This window comes from Gobius niger (assembly GCF_951799975.1).
Source record: "Gobius niger genome assembly, chromosome: 5".
NCBI lineage: Eukaryota > Metazoa > Chordata > Actinopteri > Gobiiformes > Gobiidae > Gobius > Gobius niger.
This window is the reverse complement of record NC_136856.1, coordinates 17,106,814-17,128,349: the sequence shown is the minus strand read 5'-3', so window position 1 is coordinate 17,128,349 and position 21,536 is coordinate 17,106,814. Positions and strand designations below refer to the sequence as shown.

The window sequence follows — 21,536 nt, the reverse complement described above, 5'->3', positions numbered from 1 at the left end:
CCACTCAAACGGGCTTGAGGTTCTCTCCACCCCCCCTTTTTCTGAACCTAAGCAGATGGGCCTCCTGTGTTCAATTTACATAAAGTGAATTCTTTTTCAGACTACTGAACTGCAGTGTAACTTTCTTCTTTGTATGATCAATTTGTCAGTTTGGCTTCATGGAGCCCAATAAACAGACTGTGAAAAAAATAAAAATGCGGACGTTTTGTTTCTGATAACCATGTACAATGAACCACTGAAATTCATGATACCCCAATGAGTGAAATAATACATTTAAATGAACCGTAGTAGTTAGTGCCATCTCTTTATTTGATGAATTGTATATCCAGCCTTAGAGGAATCAATGACAGCACACAATTAAAAGACAATACAAAACAAAAACGTCTTAGAAAATACTTACCTAGGCCATTGTGATAAAAGATCAAAGTGAATGGACTTTTTTTCCCCCCAATTCACTTCACACGTGTCATAAAATTGAGCAACGCTACCCAGTGAATATATTCCTTGAGTAAGGACAAAATTAAAGACTCATTTGGTGACAGTTTAACTTGCAATACCCACAGCATTCATTTATATTCACAAATGTTAAGAGTAGTCGTAATCTAAGATTCACTATATGTTATGAAACTAAAACAAAAGTTTTGACTTTATTGTGCAACACTGTCCTTTTCAAAACATACACTCTTAATCCACAGATAAATAGATTGATAAGTGATGACGGCGGCGTTGATGCACCACAAGCTAATAATAGTCCTGTAAGCACAAACATGAGGGATATCCACTGATTCACGCACTGAGGGGATAGCAGGGAACTCAATGTTCATGCTCAGAGTGGTACAGAGTCTCAGACTAAAGGGGTCCTGAATGTATTGGGCTTTGCCTGGCTCAAAGATGCAGAGAGGGGAAAATCAGAAGGCTCTTTACAAGTCCAAATTAGAGGCAGACAATTAGGTTCAAGGCTGCAATCATAGCAGATTGTGAACAACTGTGTTTGTCAAGTTTAGGCCTTCTCAGTGGTTTCTGCCGTCTGGATATTGATGAGAGGCTCTGGTTTGTTACCATTGGCATGATGTTCCCACATTTGGAGGTAAAGCCTCTCCAAATCCATGGTGTATTGCTTTGTGTTGAAAAGTGGGCTGCAGATTCTCTGTTTCCAAACCCGTGCTCTGGTCATCTTCAGGCTGTGAGTTGGATAAAGAAGTCAATCTACTATTTCAGTAATCATTACAAACATATATAATGTATGTTGCCATGAACTTACAATTCCATGTCAGACCCTAGTTTCACAGCAATGTCTTCGTAGTCTTGCCGACTCTGAGCTATGAGCTCTGGACAACCGAGGCAGGCAAGCTGCGACGCTGCAACACGGGATGCTAATGTCTCACCTTAAAAAGTACATTTTATATTTTAAGTTTGAGAAGAGAGCATTGTGTGAATTATTTTAGGATTCATAAATTCCAACAACAATAGAACCTCTCACACTCACCTGGCATTGTTACCATGGGTGTTCCTGCCCAGAGGACGTCCATGCCTGTGGTGTGGCCATTGCACAGAGGAGTGTCGAGGCACACATCTGCCAGCTGCCCCCTCCTCACGTGCTCCTCCTTTGGCGCCACAGGAGAGAAGATGACCCGAGACGCAGGCAGACCCATGTTCTGAGCGTACTGCTGGATGTTGGGTTCGCCCACAGCTGGGAATCGTAGAAGCCACAGCACACTGTTGGGCACCCTCTTCAGGATCTGTCAAAGATATAGTAGCTTCAGAAGAAATCTCTCCAAGATGTGAAAGGAAATTTTAACACTTTAACTTACATTGGCCCAAGTCTGAAGAGTAGGGGGGTCAATCTTGTACAGCTGGTTGAAGTTGCAGTAGACAATAGAATCCTCTGGCAGACCATACTGAGAGCGTGTAGTTACAACAATCGTGCGTGGAACCTCCTCCCCGGTGGCAGCCTTGTTGTTGATCTTTGGAAATAGAAGTGTATTTGACTTAACAGAACATTACAAGTTAACCGGTGCACTATGCAACTTTTTATGTAAAAAAAAAGGGGGGAAAAAAGAAAAAGTTAATTGAAAAAGGTGCGTATCTGACATAACTGTGACCCAGTGGCTGCTTTTTGGCCCCTAAAACTCTCCATGATCAGTTGTTTGGGGGATTTCTGGTTTTCACTATTGATTTAAGTGTTTCCATGGTTACATTTAATTCCAAAAACCTACCTGAAATAACTGATCCTAAAGCATCAAAGTGGTCACCAGGATGGAAAGTAAAGGCTCAACTTTTTTTTTCACATAAAAAAGTCGCATAGTGTATCTTTAATGAACGCACATAAGACGCATACTTGTGAAGCTGGCACACAGTTTCAAATTGTAGCCATCAGCCAATTTACATTTATTGTTCCACATTCACACTCAGAATTGTATTAATTCAAAGCAAGTTACAAAACACTGGAGGCAAGGCAGGTGAAATGTCTAGTTGCCCAAGGACATGACGATTGTATCTACTGGCTGAAGCTGCGATCAAACGCCCACCAGAGAAAAACCTATTCACCTTATTCCAGAGGCTCGTGTGGGCGCTGCCATTAATTGTGCCCGCCCCTTTTCTCCTATCTGTTAACATGGGACTGGAGAAGTCCACATAAAATCAGTTACTACATGAAAACAAAGCCGTTTTTCGTCTGCGCTGAGAAACGGTGCAGTGTTGACATGCTGGTGCAAATGAACATTGGCCATTTTACACAAATCAATCTACTAAACATCAGATTTGAGGGGAGAATATTTTCCCTCGTTCTTCGTTTAAATGAACGGGCTTCGCGCTCGACCAGAAGTGTCAGGACAACGGAAGTGCTGAGACAAAGCAAAAAGTGGCAAAATTTCAAAATTTCCATTCTCAGTATTGTGAGAGCTGTTTGGAACTGTGGCGACAGCCACTCTGTAGTAGTGGGTAAAGTTCCAAACAGCTGATTGCCAAACCAAAATGATAGAAACAGAGAATGGTCTATAGATGCAGTTCTAAGTCTACCACACCTCAGTCTCACAACATAACACATTTATTTTCTCATGCAGGAAGATCCTACACACAGCTGGCTGGTGTGTAACTGGTCTGTACCTGTGTAGTGGCCAGACCATTGCTGACAGTAAAGCCATTAATTGTGACTTGGATTTGGCCTTGGTTGATCATGTTGATGATGGCTTCAGCTGCTGTGTTCATGGGAATTACAGGCATGGACAGAGCCCCATTTGTGTCTCCAGAAGGCTCCTGGTTGTTATCACATTTCATCTAGAAAATGATAACATTTTAACCAATAATCCATTTATTGCTACATTATAAATGAACAGCGTTGCATTTTATAAAAAACAACAAAAATCTATCAACGCTACCTTGATCACTTTCACATCCGGTAGGCTATCCAAGAAAGCCTTTAGGTCAATGCCATTAAGCACAATGCGGTTGTCAAAAATGTGGCCATTTGACTTGAAGTCAATGACTGCTTTTTTCTGTCAGAATAAAGTAATTACATTAGTATTAGCTGCAAAAACCTTCACTTGAGTAAAGTATGGGAAGTTCAAACAGACCTTCAGATGGGGAAACATGTTGGCATGATCTCCAATAAAGAAGGTGTGTGGCATGTAGGCCATTTTCTCAGAATACTGTTCAGCTACCTCCAAGGGTGATGTCTCTTTGTCAGTAACTATATAGTCCATGAAAGGAGCACCGCTTGTTCCTGGGTATCCCAGCCACATTGTCTGCTCAAAAGAAAAACATGTTAGGCATTTTCTTAAAACTGCTGATATAAACTAATAGCAGCTCCTGATGAGTTTTCACCTGAATGGGGGCAGGACGGAGGGCAAACAGTTCATTTCGGGCGCCTTTTGTGTATCCATTCATGTTGACGAGAATGTGGATCCCATCCTGGTGGATGCGGTCAGCAGCCTTCCCATTACAAGGTATCTAGAGACATCAAAAAGTGTAGTGCAAAATGCACTTAACTCTGAACATTTTAACCTGGGAAGCAGGATTCTTGTGATGAAGCATTACCTGGGAGAGGTCTGTGAAGTGATGAGCCTCTGCAACAACTTTCACACGGAAGTTGGTGCTATCATCAGGACTGAGTGCATAGCAGAACACCTTTGTGGGGAACATGAAGTTGATTTTAACACCACCACTGATCACCATTGTATCAAAGTAGAATCAGTAGGTAAAGAATACCTCAAACTTCTCTGGGTTGTGCATTCCAGGAATTGACTGCATCAGGTGTGAAGTTGGGTGGTTGCCAAAGTCAGAGCTGACGTAGCCAACACGGAGGCGCCCATTGCTCACTTTAAGATCTTTTGGATGTTCATAGGCAGGTTTGTGCAGTGCATTAATCTGCAAAAGGACAAATTATGTCAGAGTTAAATGTCGTACATACTTCAGCATTACCCACGCCTCACGACTGCAAGCAACTACTTCTGCTTTCACCATTTGCTTTTTAATATTGTACAGCCAAATTCCTGCGTCACCAGCCACCTTTCACCTTCTTCCCCCAAATAACATAAATAAACGAGTACTTGCTTTGGTCATTGCGAGTACCTTATCCAGACAAAGGTTCCCGTGACGTTCTGCAATGGCCTTGCGGAAGCCGTGAGACAGCGGATACAACATGCTGTGGTGGGGGTGCACAGAGGGCAAGCGATTCTTATCCAGTTGGTCAGCCACAATGCTCACAAGCTTCTTCATCCGTTCATCATAATCAGTCCAATCACACACAATCTGTCAAAGAAAATAGTTGGTGAAATACAAGTATGGTATGCAAGCTTGTGTTCTACACGAAGGAGAAAATACATATTGTAACAACCTGTAAGCAGTGGGCCAGGTTGCAGTAGGCATCTGGAAAATCTGGTTTTAACTTCAAGGCTGTCCGATAAGATGCTATGGCCTCAGGGATGTTTCCAGAATCCTAAAAAAAGAATATATTTACTAAGTGTTTATGTTGCGTTTTATTTTAAATAAGAGTGCAAATGGGAATTCAACCGAGAAGTCCAGTATTTTTACCTTATGAATGGAGGCCAAATTGCTGTGGGCATCAGCAAAGGCAGGGTTGATTTGTATGGCACGCGTGTAGCACTGAAGCGCTCCCTGAACATCTTGCATTTCCTTCAGAGTATTTCCCATGTTTGAATAGGCATCAGCAAAGGTGGGACTAATCCTACATCAAAGACATCAAAAAAGTCTCTGGTTAGATAATGTTGTTAAGTTAAAGACTTTCAACATTGAGCATAATTAATACTATACCTGATGGCCTCCTTGTAGTGCATGAGAGCTTCCTGGAGTTTCCCTTGTTGTTGCAGGACACTTGCCAGATTGGAATGAGCAGCTGCAAACTCCGGGAATACCTAATAATACACAAAAAAAAGTTACATTTTTTGCTTTTTAGTTTTTAGCTGCGCAACAGTATAGTGCATTTACTTCTAGAGCTTTTCTGTAGAGTTGAACAGCCTCCTCAATATTGCCCTGCTCGCGCTTAATATTAGCCAAATTATTAAGAGAGTCTGCATGGGTTGGACACAAGCGCAGGGCTGTGTTGTAGCACTCCTCTGCTTCAGAAACCTAGAGAAGCGATTATTAGGTCAACTGGCAACAGTAAGCAATATTTTTCTAAGCAAATGGAATGTTTACATTTCCTTTCTCCTTCAAGGCATTTGCCAAATTGCAGTAAGCATCAGGGAAATGGGGCTGTAATTCAATAGCCCGCCGGTAGGTGTCTATAGCCAGGTCAATAAGGCCTTGTTCATAATAAACACAGGCCAGGTTTCCGTGGACAACAGCATGGTTAGGGCTCAGACTCAGAGCTCTGAGGTATGCAGCCACAGCTCTATAAGAAAGGAAAACTCATTACTGAAGATGCATCTTAGTCAGGAAGTTCCGTAATCAGTTAATTCAATTATAGAAATGTCTGGAAGCGGCTAATGATTGATTTATTCACCTGTCAAAAATGCGGGCCTCTTTTAGTACATTTCCCAAGTTTATGTATGCGTCAAGGAAATTTGGATCCAAAGTTACAGCCTGATAAATAAACACAAAACAGTATATTTTCAGTCATTCAAATGGTATGTTCAATCTTGTGACTTTAAACTCAACAGCACTTATATTTGCCAATGTTTCTCTCTCCAGAGAGCCATTTCATGTGAGTTATCCATGACCGTCACGCCCAGACAGACCTGGTCTGCCATGAGAAGGCTCTCTTAATGGAGAAACATTGGCATATGTCAAAAAATATGCAAGTGCAGTTGTTTTGTTTAAATTTCACAAGATTGAGACCTAAAATTTTATATTAGCCCATGAAGAAGATTCATGTTGCCTACTTCAAAAATGTACCTTTTCAAAATGGTGTATAGCCAGCCATATTTCCCCCTGTGCATTGAAAACACATCCAAGGTTGCTCCAAGCCACTGCAAAGTTGGGTTGAGTCTCAATGGCTTTCAGGTAACAAGCCTTCATTGGTTTCAAAAAAAAAAAAAAGAAAAAAAAAAAAAAAAGGAGCACACACAGGAAAGGAAAGAGGGAGTATGACGGGGAGGAGGAAGTGTATAGAGGAAGGCCAGAGGATTGTAAAATAATAAGATTGAGAATAAAAGTGAGAAAAACAAAAAAAAGAGCAGAGAAAAAACAATTAGTGATCATCCTTCACAAAGACAAAAGTGAGTCTACAGCATGGGCTCGCCTGCGCACGTACTGCCGCGCTAAGCTGCAATGCTTATTCCTACGCTGCGCAAATCCAACCAACACTTTCATACATGCCCCCATTGTACAGTTATGACCACAGTTAGGTTTCTGTGGTTGCTAATGACACCTTTATTCTTGAATTCCCATACTGAAGTGCTTATCACATAAATTTCGCCCATGTTTGGATTACTTCACAACCTCAAATGTGGGACATTTCCTGCAAGTGATGGTCCCTGTAATGCAGGCGCAACAAGTCCATGCTTGCGCGTCGTGTGGCTATCGTTACACACTGCACGCAATAGTGCTTTTAGCGCGACCTTAGCGCAGGTCTTATTTCGCTGCAGCGCATATTCACTGGCCAGCTGCAAACCAACATCCCCTGCACACTTTTCTGACCAGACTGGCTCACACTCGACACCCATTAAGTTTGATGGACTACTTTCATTGCCTCAAGCCCAAATGTTAAACAATTTCGAAAATATTTATTTTCTCAGAAAACTGGTGATAACAATAGCAAACTTAATGAAAATAAATTGTGGGGAACTTTTAGGGTTATGGGGAGCAAGGCTGGTCTTAAGTGGGGACTGGTCCACAACCACAAGGCCAAAGGGGACGGGGTTTGGGTGCGAGCTTGCGCTTTCCGACATTTTGGATACTTGGAGGACATCGCTGCGCAGCCCTTGCGCTACTGCAGACTCACAGCGCAACTGCATCATCAGAACGCTGCAACTCCAAATAAAGAAGGAAAATAAAATAAAATAGGAAAAATAAACATTGTGTAAGAGTTAGAGGTTTTCTTACTTGATTTTCGTGATTATTGCTTCCATGTTTATATACAACTAGTACAGTAACTTGGCTGATAACTAGTATAGATATAAATAAATAAATGCTTGTATTTAATTGGTTTAACTTTTTGTTCTTCAAAAAGAAACTACAAGGCATAGGAGCTCAAGTATGAAGTGAAGTGGTTTTTCTTTTGTTGGCAGTTACAAACCCGTTACCATATTTTTGGACTTTGTCAGAGTGGTGGCCGCAGCTGGCTGGAAGAAGAGGAGAGGACTGATGCTGCCCTAGTGTTCCTTTCCGCCAGGCACCTACGCAGGAATAGTGTCACCCACCTGAAACCTTCTAAATAACAATATCAGTGGTGGAAAAACCAAAAGAGACAAATCAGAAAACAAGATCGTTAGTAAAAGTTCCAAACAATACATTTTCTTAACTATGGAAATAAACATGTTTGCCAAATCACAACAAACAAAACAAACTATTCCTATAATCAATACATGCAATGATTGTTGCATTTCAAATAAAAATAATGGGCAACTGAGGATGGAAGAAAGGCTCCAAAACGCTTTGTCATTCAGATAGTGTTTGAATCGTCCAATTTAAAGCTAATTTGTAAAGGGGGGCAGTGACTGGCTTGATCTTGCCCACATGAACTGATCCCATATTTTTGGGAGTATTACATTTGTATAAAAGGCAAAAAAGAATTAATAATTGCTTCTCTGGAAATGTTTAGCACGTTCATTATATTCAATTAATGTTTTCTTTATCCTTTCCTTCCTTCTTGTGTCCTGGCCATTGGAATAGGGAGAAAGGTCTGTGGTTTAATTCTTTGTATCTAGAAGCCTCCACAGCTCTGAAATAAAGAGGTCATCGCTGCTGCTGCGCATTCCTGACTGTCTAAACCAGCATCTGACGCAGGAGGTGGATTTGAGATAGCGAGCCGTCTGCATGACCATGCGGAGGGTGGTCAACTCAAACCACCAAAACTATTAGATTGCTTAATGCACGTTTTGCTTGGCTTTTGAGGATAATCATCCAGATGCCCAAAGTGATCGCAGTAAAGAAAACTGGTATCGAAATGTTGTATCAAAAGTACCACCCATGCGTTAGCATAGGCTGACAATTGGTGTCAGGAAGACAGCTCTGAGTGCGCACAGTCCACCAATCCTTCGCAAGCGCGCGGGGGGTGGAGCGACAGGGCGTGGAACCAAGGTTCCCTGGGATCCTCCCCACTCCTTACCCCCCCCCTACCACCAAATAAGATGGCCTTTAACCAGTGGAATAACTCCACATCTCCAGACATGACCCAACCCAGAAAGACCCATGTAAAATTACCACTTCTGTAGTCCCAGAGTACTTAACATTTTAGAAGTATAACCACATACTGGTAACTGTTTACCAAACATAAAAGACCCAAAAAGCTCATGACTTAGTATCACAAGACAAAAATACTGGAGCGCAGTGGTGCGGTTAGAGACCATCTTATCTTTTGCACTGCAATAGCTAAATCTCATCAGTTCACATACTTTTCAAAGACCGAGCCAGCATTTTCCCTTAAAATACCAAGTAAATCTGTAAATTGTGTGATCAAATGAGTAAATTTAGACCAGCCTTTATTCCTTATGGGTGTGTGGTCTCCGTTAGACCTACATAACAAGCATAACAAGCCTTTGAGAAATAGACTATAATTTATCGCTTTTTAACAAAAAAAAAAAAAAACCAAAACAATTACTAATAAAAAATATTGAGAGGTTTCTAATAATAGAATGTTTCCTCATTATGTTGCATTATTTGCATCCTCGTGTTCAAGGGTTCTTAGCAAGTCAAGGAGAAGTTGAAAAACTGGATGTCAACCTCCTCCGTTTTGAATTTAGGAAGATTGAAAAGTTTTATGTGGCTTGTCAAAAAAGTAAAAAAAAATATTGACGGCAAACAAAATGCAAAAATATATAATGTATGAAAGAAAAATTCAAAGAGACGATTTGAACTTCGGCCACATACCTTAGCCTCCTCCAAACGCCCAAGGGCTTTTAGAAGGTTGCCCAAGTCACTTCGTACACAATAGAGATCCTACAAAAAGGAGGGAAAAAAAGAACTATGATTCAAGTTCAATCTATTTATCATCTTCAGTGATCAGACACACTCGACATACATGGTTATACTGTAAAGCAGACACATAGGCCTGCACAGCTCCCTCCATGTCTCCTGCTGCTACCAAAGCTGCAGCCAAGTTGATGTATCCATCGATGAAATCTGGCTTCAGTCTGAGCGCGTGACGATAGTGCTCTATGGCCTCCTGCAGCTGGCCACGCTCCTTGTACACGTTTCCCAGGTTGGAATAAGCTTCAGCCAACATTGGGTTTTGTTTAATAGCCAAGGTGCTGAAGTGTGCAGATCTACAGGGATAGGAGTACATGAACATCTTATGATTTCTTTAACAAATAATTTGTGTTGTGAAGGGGAGACAAATAGTATACACTGCCACCACAAAGCAAGCCTTTAAAAACTAACACACCAAGAACTTAAGAGAAATTCATATTTAGATTCTGACAAGCTAGTGTGCAATGCACTGTGCCGATAAAGTGACCATTCTCTCCCACACTGTACCTGTCAAGTCTTCTGCACTGGAAATGAATGGAGGACAGCAGCAAAAGAACCCCGGTGTTGTCGGGCTCCTGGCGCCATAGCTGCATGCAGTGGCGCTCAGCTGCTTCGAAGTCTCCCGACTGATACTCTCTATGTGCCAGCTCAGCCAACCCTTGGAATGAAAGAATACGTTTTGTCGGTTCTGGAGCACCAACAGCAACACAGCCCAAGGAGGGGATGGGAAAACAACATGTTAGAGGCAATGGAAGAACATAAGGAAGACAAATGAAAAATTATGGAAATCAGGATGAGGATTTGAATGACAATAACAGGGATAACACCCATAGTTTCCTGTAACATCACCCAACATCTCATTGTCTTACCCATCAAGAGAATGTTGACAGACGTGCATGATGTCACGTGAAAACTATGAATGGGCAACTCAATTCAAGCAATGAATAAAATAAAAGTCTAGGGTGAATGGAAGCATGCTACATCATGCTTTATAATACAGATGTAAAGGGCTCAAGTATCAGGACAAAACACAGAAAACTGAGGGTATTCAAGCTTTTTTCAGATTACACGCTTTACCACTTAGTACAAACACAGAAGAAAAAGTCCTTCAGATTCCATTTGATATTGCAGGGTGTGGAGTAAGCACAATGGCATCAACCTGTTCTACCAGAGATCTGAACTCACTGATTCACGACTGGATGAAACCGAGCTCCGATCAAATTGCCTGATTTTTCCACACCAAATACCATATATGTAGATAAAATAGTGAGATGAAACATCACATATATATAGATATATCGACAATTGTTTTGACAATAATTTATTAAGACAGACGGTAATAGTTCAGTTCAAAAGGAAACGTTAAAGCAATAAAAACATGTAGTTCTCTTTCTGAAATATGGTCATATTTTGGCCCCTTACTTTTGATACAACTCAGTAAAGTGTCTCTGAGGCTCGGGAGAGCCCCTGACTGAGGTAGTTTAACTGTAGCTGCAGTGTGAGCACTAGCATCATCCATGCTAACGCACGTATCATGCAGATCATCATTAATAACAACACATATCCTATTATAGCCTTGCAAGTTACTGGTCGGTGTCGTTACTGTGTCAGTACTCAGAGGAACCAGCGTGTTTTAACGATTACAAAGCATCTTCTCCCGTTATAGCAGCGTTATGTCGTTGACATCTAACTAGCTAGCTAACCTAGCCAACGCTAACGTAGTACAAAAAGAAATTCACCAGTGCTGTCCGCCACATTCCCGACAGAGCTCGCCATCTCCTCTGGTTTGGGTTCTTGCACCGGGGACGACAATGTGCCAGCTGATTTCTCACAGATTTCAGAGAAAATGACGACACGTAGTCGCAGTATCTATGCAGTCGTTGTCTGCGGCAAACACGTTTCCAGCGGCGGAAACAGTCTTCCTCTTCCTTGTCCGACTCTGAACTAACAGGAGGTGATAGACATTAAATGATCGTGGACTGAATGTAAATAACGACCTAAACTAAACATTCTATTTGAAAAATGACGCTGTCATGAACTGTCCTTCTTTCCCTCCACTACCATTTAGCTGAATGTCTATGAGCTGAACATAAAATGGCGAAACGGGTGGAAGACAACCAATGTTAAAGAAAGTAGATCCACATGGCACCATAAAACCATAAGAGGCAAAATGCTAAATTGACTTTTATCAAATCTTTGTATAAGGTGAATGTCTGCTTAACCCTTTATAGATCTCGTGTTTGGTGTTTGTCCATTCCAACCAAAGACTATGACCTAAGCAGGTATAGTGTGCGGAAGAATACAGTGGCGCAGTGGATAGTGGTGAGGTTTTTATTCAAACCACTTCCATAAAGAAAACAAGAACCTTACTAGCTAGCTTTACACCATAGTCTTGATGTTCCTGGCAAAACAGACAAAATCCTCGCAATCATATAAGGCATATAAGTTTGATTTGCATGTTAACACAGCAATTTAAACAAATGCAGCCTACATTATTAAACACTCATCAGAGGAAGGCAAGCTTGGTGGGGGGCCGATTTTCTTCATCGTCAAAAGACCAAGGGCCTGACCGAAGTACAAATGCCAGTGTTGTACATCCTAAATGGCCAAAATGAGTGTTCTGCAAAGAGATTTTAAAGCTGGGGCAGTAGTGAGTAATAGTGAGATTTTTTAGATTTGTCCCATAGTTCTAGCTGTTTGTTACAATCCCTGCTGCACATCCAAATTGTGCAAGCAAATTTATGGTGGTGGCAACGTGACGCAAGGGGGATGGAGACCACCCCCAAAATAAATTGCACTATTTTTTATTCTACTTTTAAAAGTTTCTAAACGTTTAGGTGAATACAATGCACCAAGACCTGTTTTTTGCTGTGTTTAAAACATACTCTGTGGAGGCAAACATCATTTACTCTGCAACAACAACAAAATTCAGGTACTCCAACTGTAAGGAATGGCACAGTATTTTTCACATTCTTGCCTTGACGGGCATTTCATGATCTCTGATTTGTGTAATAATATTCCTCACAGTCATCTTAAGGGCCATCTTAGGGCCGGGTTTGGTCCTGACATTGCCTACCCCTGCTCTACATGCTCATGTAAATTATGTAAAAAGTATTTTTTGTAATTTTTGTACCTTTACTTTCTATTCTACTTTTCAGAATGAACCCTTTTCTTTTAATTACATAGGCGTACATGAAGATGCATTCTTGTAGCCTATGCACAATGGTGAAATTTGGTAGCTTTACCACTAAGAGGCAGTGTTTGCTTCCCAGTAGCCCAAAGTGAGAGGAGTGAGGAATCCATCCATCCATTGCAGCGATAACTGAATAGCATGTGAATATTTTTGATAATCTTTAGCCTATGTATATGGTCACTGTTATAATATGTTTTGTTAATTTGGTGCAGTCAAAAAGCTTCCACTGCATGCTTGCTGTTTATACCAGTTACCAGCGGTCTCTATTTTCCATGAATTTATCCGTTAATATTTATTCCACTCTTTCAGCCCTATAATTTTGATGAGATGGATTCGCATGCCACTCTGCCCAGAAAATGTTGAAAGGAGACATAGCCCTATACTTTTTTTTTTTTGTATGCCAATTTCCCCCCACAGTCCCCTCTGGGAAAGCAGTTGACATCATTGATGGGTTTGCTCTATGTGCAAAGCATGCATAGGCCCAGGGTTTGTGTACACTTACCCATGCTGCCCTCCTTTGCTCCCACACTTCTCCTTCTGTTGCACACATAGTGATGTCATGGGCACTGTGTCTATGGCTATTCCATCTGACGTGCTTTATCTTTGTGCAAGCTGCTGTCACTAGTTTTCAAAGTGCCACTTCAGCCTAAAGGGTTTGAGGCCAGTCCTTCACAATAGATATTGCTTTGAAATAAGCTATTTTGAGCAGCACGTGAGATCAAGAGGCTCAAGTCATCCATTTTATTGGTCAACTTAGATGTGTAGTTTAGCACAGCAAATGGCCCAAATTACTTCGGCTCAGTTCTTGTATTGTTGACGGCCCAATCTAAGCTGCTGACCCACATCGCGTGACGTCCTCCTCCACCTTTCTTATATAGGGCTGATTTAGGTCAAGAATTATAATGGATTTTGGAAGTTGTTTAGCCTGAGATTGACCATTGAAATTGACAAAATATCATACATATCATTGCGCACAGTATGATCACTAGTATATTATCAAGTCAAATACATATGTCATGTATTGACTTGTGTCCCTATAACAGGTCATGCTTTCAAATCTCATGAAACTCACAGCAATTTGTTGTTCCTTCCTTGCACAAAATAGAAAACAGTCATGACATCTCTACATTATAAAGGGCTTATTTCTAATATTAAAGTGGAGGTCAAGTCAGAATTCTATGAAAAATATCTTTAAAATGACTGGAGTTGTGAATATGTTTTTAGTATTTTTAAATATAATGCTTTTAAATAGACATTTCTTATCTTACTTTCGGATAATTACGCTTCAAATACACAAATATTAAACAAATAAAAACATATATATATTAAATCAAGAATACATAGAAACAAACCCACTCATAAGTAGGATACATTAAATCCTCACGTGACTGCTTGGTCCGCTTGTAGCCCTGTCAAATAATTCAGTGTAAAATGGAAGGTACAGTTTTACCTTTAGTCCATAATGCTTTAGGCCTATAGTTTTGCAACATGTGCCTGTATGGATGGGAGCCTATAATTTCTCTGCTAACTACTATTGTCAGATGGCCCAGGGCTTCAGACATACCCCCTTCCTCTGTGTCAGACAAAAATGATACAGAACAAAGGCATTTCCTCTGGAGCTGCACAAGGGAAACATACCTGCTGTGATTGTTGACATACTAACACTGTCACTTTCATTACATGAGACCTTCAAAGACTCCAATGCGATGTGGTTGTATACACGGTTTATATAGCCACAATTGCCATTCAAAACAACATGAAGAGTATGTGGAGGCGGGCATGTGTTTGGCCTCTAGCTGCCTCCATGGTTAATAATCAGGTACTAGCACTTTGATTCATGCTTCTAGCCTTTGTGAGTCGTAGACAAGTTTTATAGCCGTGCATTCTGTGGTTGGAAGCGGCTGTGCAAAACAACTGTCATGAATGTGATGTCTGAATCTGTACTTTACACTTGTAGACCTTTCAAGCGTTGCTAAAAAGTGTCTGTTTTGATTAAATATACTAAATAATGACATGCTTTTAGTTGTTATGTGAGTGTTCGTGCAGCACCATTCTGGAGCAAATCAAACCGGTACTGTATATTATATTCCTAATGTTTCTGTAGTGCTTATGACACTCTGATTTGAATATATTGCAGTTTCGGATTAATGCCAGAGAGAAGCTGCCATTAAAGAAGACATGTTTTTCAGATCAGACTCTGATGCAGATAGGTGAGTATGGGTTACAGGTGTCATGACCTGTTATTGCTTCCTTTAAAGCCTCTTCAATCATCACTTGTCACCTTTCAACTCTATGACCTTTTTATTTCACCCACAGCTCCATCCCACATTGGCCTATAGTTGTCAGAGAGACACCGCTCCTGACAGCAGCTGTCAGTCTCTTATCCATTACCAGAAAGCGATGACAATCTGCAAGTTTCTTCTGCGCCAGACTCTGCAAACTTTCAACCCAACACACATTTGCATTGTTATCTAACAGTTTCAGTCTTCAGTCAGACTTCTGGGATTTAGCATAAATCTCCATGAAAAACGTTTGCGGAAAACTCTGATCCAGGCTTTGCCAGATCTCATTTAGATCCACCTGCAGGGTCTGCGAGAGCTGAGCTAACCCACAGACGGGATGTCTACAGTGGGACAGAGAGACCCCTCCTGGCTATAAAGATCTGGACCGTCCTACTTTTATGGCATTTTAGCTTTGAGCAGTGTGCAGTCCTTGGCTCAGACCATTTCTTTTTTGACTTTTTATTGCAATGGCTTATTGTAAGAAAAACACCTTCGAACAAGCCAGTATTTGCCCTACAAGCATCTATAGTGTACATAAAATATATATAAAAAAGAATCACAAAATGAAATAAACATTCTAATTTCATATCCAATGCCTCACTTGTCTCCACACAATTAGTCCAGCTTTTCCAATAAGCAGTTACGGCATAATTGACTCATGGCCAGCCTTGGACAAACAGGACAAGTGTTTCTCACGCAGAAGTCATTTGCTGTGTTAAACCTTTTATCCAGAAAAATAGATCATCCATCTCAGAACTGACCTCCCAACGCCCCTCTCCTCCCCCTTTAGTTGCATAATAGACCATACCTTGTGAGTCAGTCAGTCGAAGGCTTTGTCTAGAAAGAAGGTCATTGGTGAAGAGTATAGTGCAGGAAGATGGGCACTGAAGTCTCTTCACTGTCTATGAGAAGGTCTCTTCTGGTCACCTGTGAATAAGCAGCTTTAGCAGGGTTACGTGGTGAAAGTTCACATACTGACAGCTCTCAAGTCAAATTATTGTGGTCTTCCTGTCCGTGTGAGAACTTTCTGTCTCGATACTGTTCCAGGTTATGTAATGCCAAACTATGCCACAATACAGGATTAGAGATAAGCTTCATATTAACAAGAGGTAGCACTAAGCTGGTGATCGTTCCTTTGATATGGTTGGCTTTTGTAACCAATTCACAGTTCAAAAGTATGTCCATTGGTATGCCTGTCGCAACAATAATTATCAACTCAGATGTTAAATTTAAGCCATGGTACAGGGGAAATGACTGTGGATATACAGTATGTTTTAGGGTATCATTGACAATTCACTATCATTATTTATCGTAATATTTTTTGTGATGACAGGCCTATGGGATATTTAGCTATCTCACACTCTCAGCTGCTTCTCTGGTGCACTGGCTGTACTAGTGCACCAGTTTATTCATGGCAATACTTGAACAGTATACACAAATGATTCTGTTCTCTTCCTCTCAGGTATCCTGTTTGTAGGACATGTGGAAAAAACTGCAGAAATTGCGGAAACTCATTCAAGACACAATACATACTTGATCTGAACACATAATTTATACAGGAAATATGATATTAGGACCTATACCAGAGGCTTTGGATAATGAACCAAATAATAAAATAGGCTTCACAAAATACAATATATTGGATTTTTCATATTGATTTATTTGCACCAACCAAAGTGAACATGAGCTCTTTAGTCATGCCATTCCCTTTTCAAAGTCTCAAAATGTTTTTTGTTATAGTATGTTTTGTCACTTGGTTGTACATGAAAAAAAAAAGCCTATTCCCTCTCTACCCTGGTAAGAAAGCCATTGGACTGCAGCCTAAGTGGAAGTAACAGTGAGGGAGTGCAAAGGAAAAGGCGTAGCTGGAGCTTGTCGACCACAACAGCCCTCACACTGGTCAGAGGGTGCAATAAAATATCCACTGGGACAGATCCAAACCTTGCACATATGCACACCGGAGACCATGATCACAAAGTACACATGCGGCTGTTATTACTGAAGCACTGACCTTGTGTAAAGTCATGTCAGAGGAAGAAACTGGCAAAAAGAATTCGAGGTTTGACATGAAAAATATGGATGTGGTCTGTCATACTCAGGATTAGCTGGAAAAACATATTTTTTGGTCTAAAAGTTGAGGCTAACTGACCTTTGTGGTGCACTGTTTTATGCTCTTGAGGAAAAGAGGAGAGATTGTCTTTCTGAAAATGTTCTACAAAGACGAAACATACAAAGGTGATTTATTTGGCGTTAATCACTGCGCAATTCAGATGCAAGGGAAGTTTGTCAGCTTTCTTTCCTGTCCTATCTCCTCCCAAACAATTGTGGGAATAACAAGAACTTTGTGTGGCTGCGATTTAATAAATGAAAAGTGAAAACAATGAGGACACAAAGCACAGAGTAAGATCTGTTTGATGGAGAAATGACCCCTTGCGGTATAGACAACCTGATAATAACACTATGCCAAAAATGATGCAGAATCTTTTAAGTTAATTCTAAATTCCAGACTATATTACAAATTAAATTACACCACTCCCTGTGCACATTTATAAAGGAGATAGACATAGAAATTGCCATTCCATTTGCAATGAAAAGTGGGTCACTCTTTCTGGTGGGGATGGGTACTGCTTCGTCATTGTTTCCTGAATTATAACAAGTGTGAATGTCCATTTGCTTAATGAAGATTCCTCTACCAACAGCTCCATAATGGCAAATTGATTGAAGTGTCTTACCCAAGGACACAAGGATGTAATGGTGAGGATTGCACTACCAACCATTGGTTAATGAGCACACAACTCTACCAACTGAGCCACTGCTTTTTTTTTTTTTTTTTTTTAACATTCTGCCTTTTCACATAAAACACCCTCAATCCAAATTCAAGCTTGGCCCAATGACAGCCCTGTTTTATGTTGTAGCGAACCCCTTTGTGTGGTGCACAATAACGAACCTCTTTCGGTCATAATTAGCTTTGCCTGCTAAGCCTGGGTGAGTGCACCTGGAAAATGGGCCACACAATGATGCCATAGAAATTATGTAAATATGTCACATTGCCTTCTGCCTGTCCACTGCCCTTTTGCAATATAAGTCCTTCACACACAGTTTACATACAAACAGACAAAGTACACGAAGGAGTGGGAGCTTCTGACCTACCAAGATATGAAGAAAAGATGTACAAAAGTCATATGTAAATGTCGGTATGTTTTTTTTTTTTTTTTTAATTGGATGAGTACAGCGGGAACCATGTTTACTTACACTTCATAAAAAGACATATTTGCATTTTTTTCTCACTGTCTGACATGAAAACTGAATTTACTTTTATTTTATTTTTTAAGATCAATTAGGATTTTAAAAAATCTTTCTATTTGTCTAATGCCAGAAAAATGAGGGATATAATTTTTTTAGAAATGTTTTTGTTACTTTTTAGAAAGCTTACATACACTAAGTTTACTATACCTTTAAACTATACCTTTACAACAATTTTGGAAAGCCCAGATAAGGATGTCATGACCTTGGAAGCAACAGTAGTCTAGTTCTTCCTTTTGGTCCTTTTTTAAAAATGGTTTTCGTTATGACCATCGTTGCATTTGGAGGAAAAAGGGTGAAACTTGCAAGCCATCCCAACTTTGAAATACGGGGGTGGCAGCTTCATGCTGTGGGGTTGTTTTGCTGTGGGAGGGCCTCGTGAATCGTGATGAAAGAACACAATGTGGGAATATTGGAGCAACATCTCAAGACATCAGCTAGAAAGTTAAAGGTTGGGCACAGATGGGTCTTCTAAATGGACAATTCCCGAAGCATATGGCCTGTACTGATTAAAAAGTGGCTCAAGGATAACAAAGTCAATGGTTTGAAGTGGTCATCACAAAGCCTTCATCTCAATCCAGTAGAAAATGTATGGCAAGGTCTAAAAAGGCAAGGTGCTCAAATCAGTTGCACCAGTTCTGTTTGGAGGAATGGACCAAAACTCCTGCCAACTATTGTGAGAAGCTTGTGGAAGGAAATCCAAAAAGTCTGACCCCAAATTTACAGTTTAAAGGCAACTCAACCAAACATTAATAAAATGTATGTAAACTTTTGGTTTTGTAAAAAGTAATACAAAATTGTGTATAAAATTCTATCTCTCATTCTTCTTGAATTTGACAAATTGAAATATTTGACCTAAAAAATAAAAAAAAGAAAGTTAGTTCTGGTTACATGTCAGACAGTAAGGAAAAAATGCTAATATGTCTTTTTATAAAGTGTATATAAACATATGGTTCCCGCTGTATAGCTTGACTTTGATACATGATTGCTTTGACTTCTACTTCGCATATGTGACTTCTACACTTGTTTTGAAAAATCACGTGCGCCATGTTTTACAGCCTAATATGCCGAATCCTAAAACATAACAAAAGACAGTATGATTTGGGCTTGTGGACTCCACGCACAAAAGATTCATTTCAACATGTTAAAAGAGCTCGGGCCTCCCATGCAAAGTGCTTCACAGGAGTGTTCGTGTCATTCAAGGTTCAAAAGGCTGAAATGGGGAAGCCCGCTGGGCGCCTGTAGCTGTGCCCCTGGTCCGGCCCAGCTCTGATATGGCATAGAGTCGCCGCGTTCTCTACATTGGTGCCCTCATTGTCAGAGCGTCCTATGGAGGTAATCAGCCATGCTCTGTTTATGTTTGATCACAGCACCAGCAAACTTTGGGCACTGCGACCGCCTTTGCCTCCGTGTGGGTCACTGGAGGCTGACATCATCATGAGTGGCACACAATTACTACTACAAAAACAATGCAGATGGCAGAGAGAGAGAGAGAGAGAGAGAGAGAGAGAGAGAGAGAGAGAGAGAGAGAGAGAGAGAGAGAGAGAGAGAGAGAGAGAGAGAGAGAGAGAGAGAGCTACATGGAAAGAGACAGTGTGAATGTGTCAATTAAGTGGTGGGAATTGAATGCATTACACGGCCATAACTTGCATTTATAATAGGATAGTATGATATAATGAGGGATAGTGCATTTTGCAGCCCAGTTTTTACATCAATACAAAAAAATTATAATCATGTTTCCCAGCAAATGCTGTTTTTATACTGTAAGAGTTGTTATTGTAAAATGAGTGTCCTGTTTCCCTCGGTAACTACAATGCTATGACAGAGCTGTAAAGTACCAGAACTATGTTGTTTATGTTTTGTTTTTATTACAAGTTTTGCAATCGAATCGTTGTAAAGGCCATCTACAAATCAAAGATTGTGAAATACAAAATAACTGGTAAAATTCATGCTCAGCTGATGATCAGATGGCTATCTGATCCTGCCTTTGAAGCAAGGCCAGTTTGAAAGATATACATCATTTATTTGTTTTTTTTCCCAGGATCCTGAGTCTCCACACCTCCCACTCCTGGGTCTTCCCCCACAGTGCTCAGGTTACAGTTGGAGGATCATTAAGAATGAAATGAAGTACATCCGGCAAACGAATGACAGAGGCGTCCAACCACATCAGCGTCATTATCTTTCATGAACAACAGCGTCTGTAAACCTGTTTGCTTTTTGGGAGAGTAGATTAACAATGCAGCAGTAAAGTCCCTATCAGTTCCCAAACCAACGCTGATTAACTTAGTATTTGGGTTGTTAGAGTGAACAGCAATTAGTGAATCAGAGCAAAAAACCAAGAAGTTGTTTGAATTCCACAGATAAGATAGTGTCTGTAACAGGGGCCATGGATGACATATCTGAACATCAAAGATAGCAGTATGAAGCAGTAAGAAGTTGGGACTATAGCTGGAGGATTTCACCTATAGTGCATGTGTTTGGTTGATGGGGGGAAACAGAGGGCGGACAGAGAGAGAATGTGCTATCTGCACGCGAGAAGGTCCCACAGCATCTGAGAATCTTCCCCCTGACCTTCTTGCTGTGAATCATGCACCCAGCAGCCACACACTGTTTAAAAGTGTTCGTCTTGTATTTAACCCCAAACATTTGCTGATAACCCACAAACCACAGAAGTGACCCTTTACCAACCCAGGAGGCCCCTAAAACCGTCATTGGCCCCCCGGGGGTCAAACATATCTTCATCTTGATTGGTCGGTTTATTTTCCCTCTCTCTGCTGGTCTCGTTTCACTCTTCGATCTCTCTCCATCTCAATCTGGTTTGTGTTTAGGGATGGCCCCTGATAATCCTAGGAGGCTGACTGTTTCCTTCAAAGGCAGTGCTTGGCTTTCACAACACGGACCCAGGGGCGGTCGGGATGGCCATGTGAGGGGCAAATAGCTAAGGACATATCTCTTGATCTACTCTTTCTGTGTAGGGCGGTGTTTTTATGTCTGTGGCGTGTAAACTAAAAGAAATTAACCATGAGCCGTTAAATTCTGATCATACCTTTGACTGAAAAAGGAATTGTTATGCCTCTATTTTGTTATACATTTCTGTCTTTCCCTGTTCACAGATGATACATATACAGGATTTTGAGTATAAAAAAAAGTCATTACAACAAGAGAGTGGC

At 40.7% G+C, this 21,536-nt stretch overlaps 1 protein-coding gene across 5 annotated transcripts; it reads right to left on the bottom strand.

Annotated features, from left to right (window-relative positions):
- Positions 1–289: 289 nt before the first annotated feature.
- Positions 290–11,679, bottom strand: LOC306963245 (UDP-N-acetylglucosamine--peptide N-acetylglucosaminyltransferase 110 kDa subunit). 5 transcript variants are annotated; one of them, XM_079556751.1, is made up of 22 exons: positions 11,328–11,679; positions 10,096–10,276; positions 9,641–9,884; positions 9,490–9,558; positions 6,355–6,471; positions 5,963–6,042; positions 5,656–5,851; positions 5,446–5,586; positions 5,272–5,372; positions 5,032–5,185; positions 4,835–4,936; positions 4,552–4,749; positions 4,207–4,365; positions 4,036–4,125; positions 3,823–3,948; positions 3,573–3,743; positions 3,378–3,494; positions 3,106–3,276; positions 1,812–1,964; positions 1,487–1,739; positions 1,262–1,385; positions 290–1,181 (listed from the first exon to the last, which is right to left on the bottom strand). In XM_079556751.1, exons 1-22 carry the CDS (start codon positions 11,362–11,364, stop codon positions 1,001–1,003), a joined length of 3,165 nt encoding a protein of 1,054 aa, XP_079412877.1. In that variant the 5' UTR covers positions 11,365–11,679; the 3' UTR covers positions 290–1,000. The 5 variants fall into 5 exon arrangements, with proteins under 5 accessions (XP_079412877.1, XP_079412879.1, XP_079412878.1 ...); XM_079556753.1 differs by having other exon boundaries at positions 10,096–10,246; XM_079556752.1 differs by having other exon boundaries at positions 4,570–4,749; positions 11,328–11,678.
- Between the last annotated feature and the right edge of the window lie 9,857 nt (positions 11,680–21,536).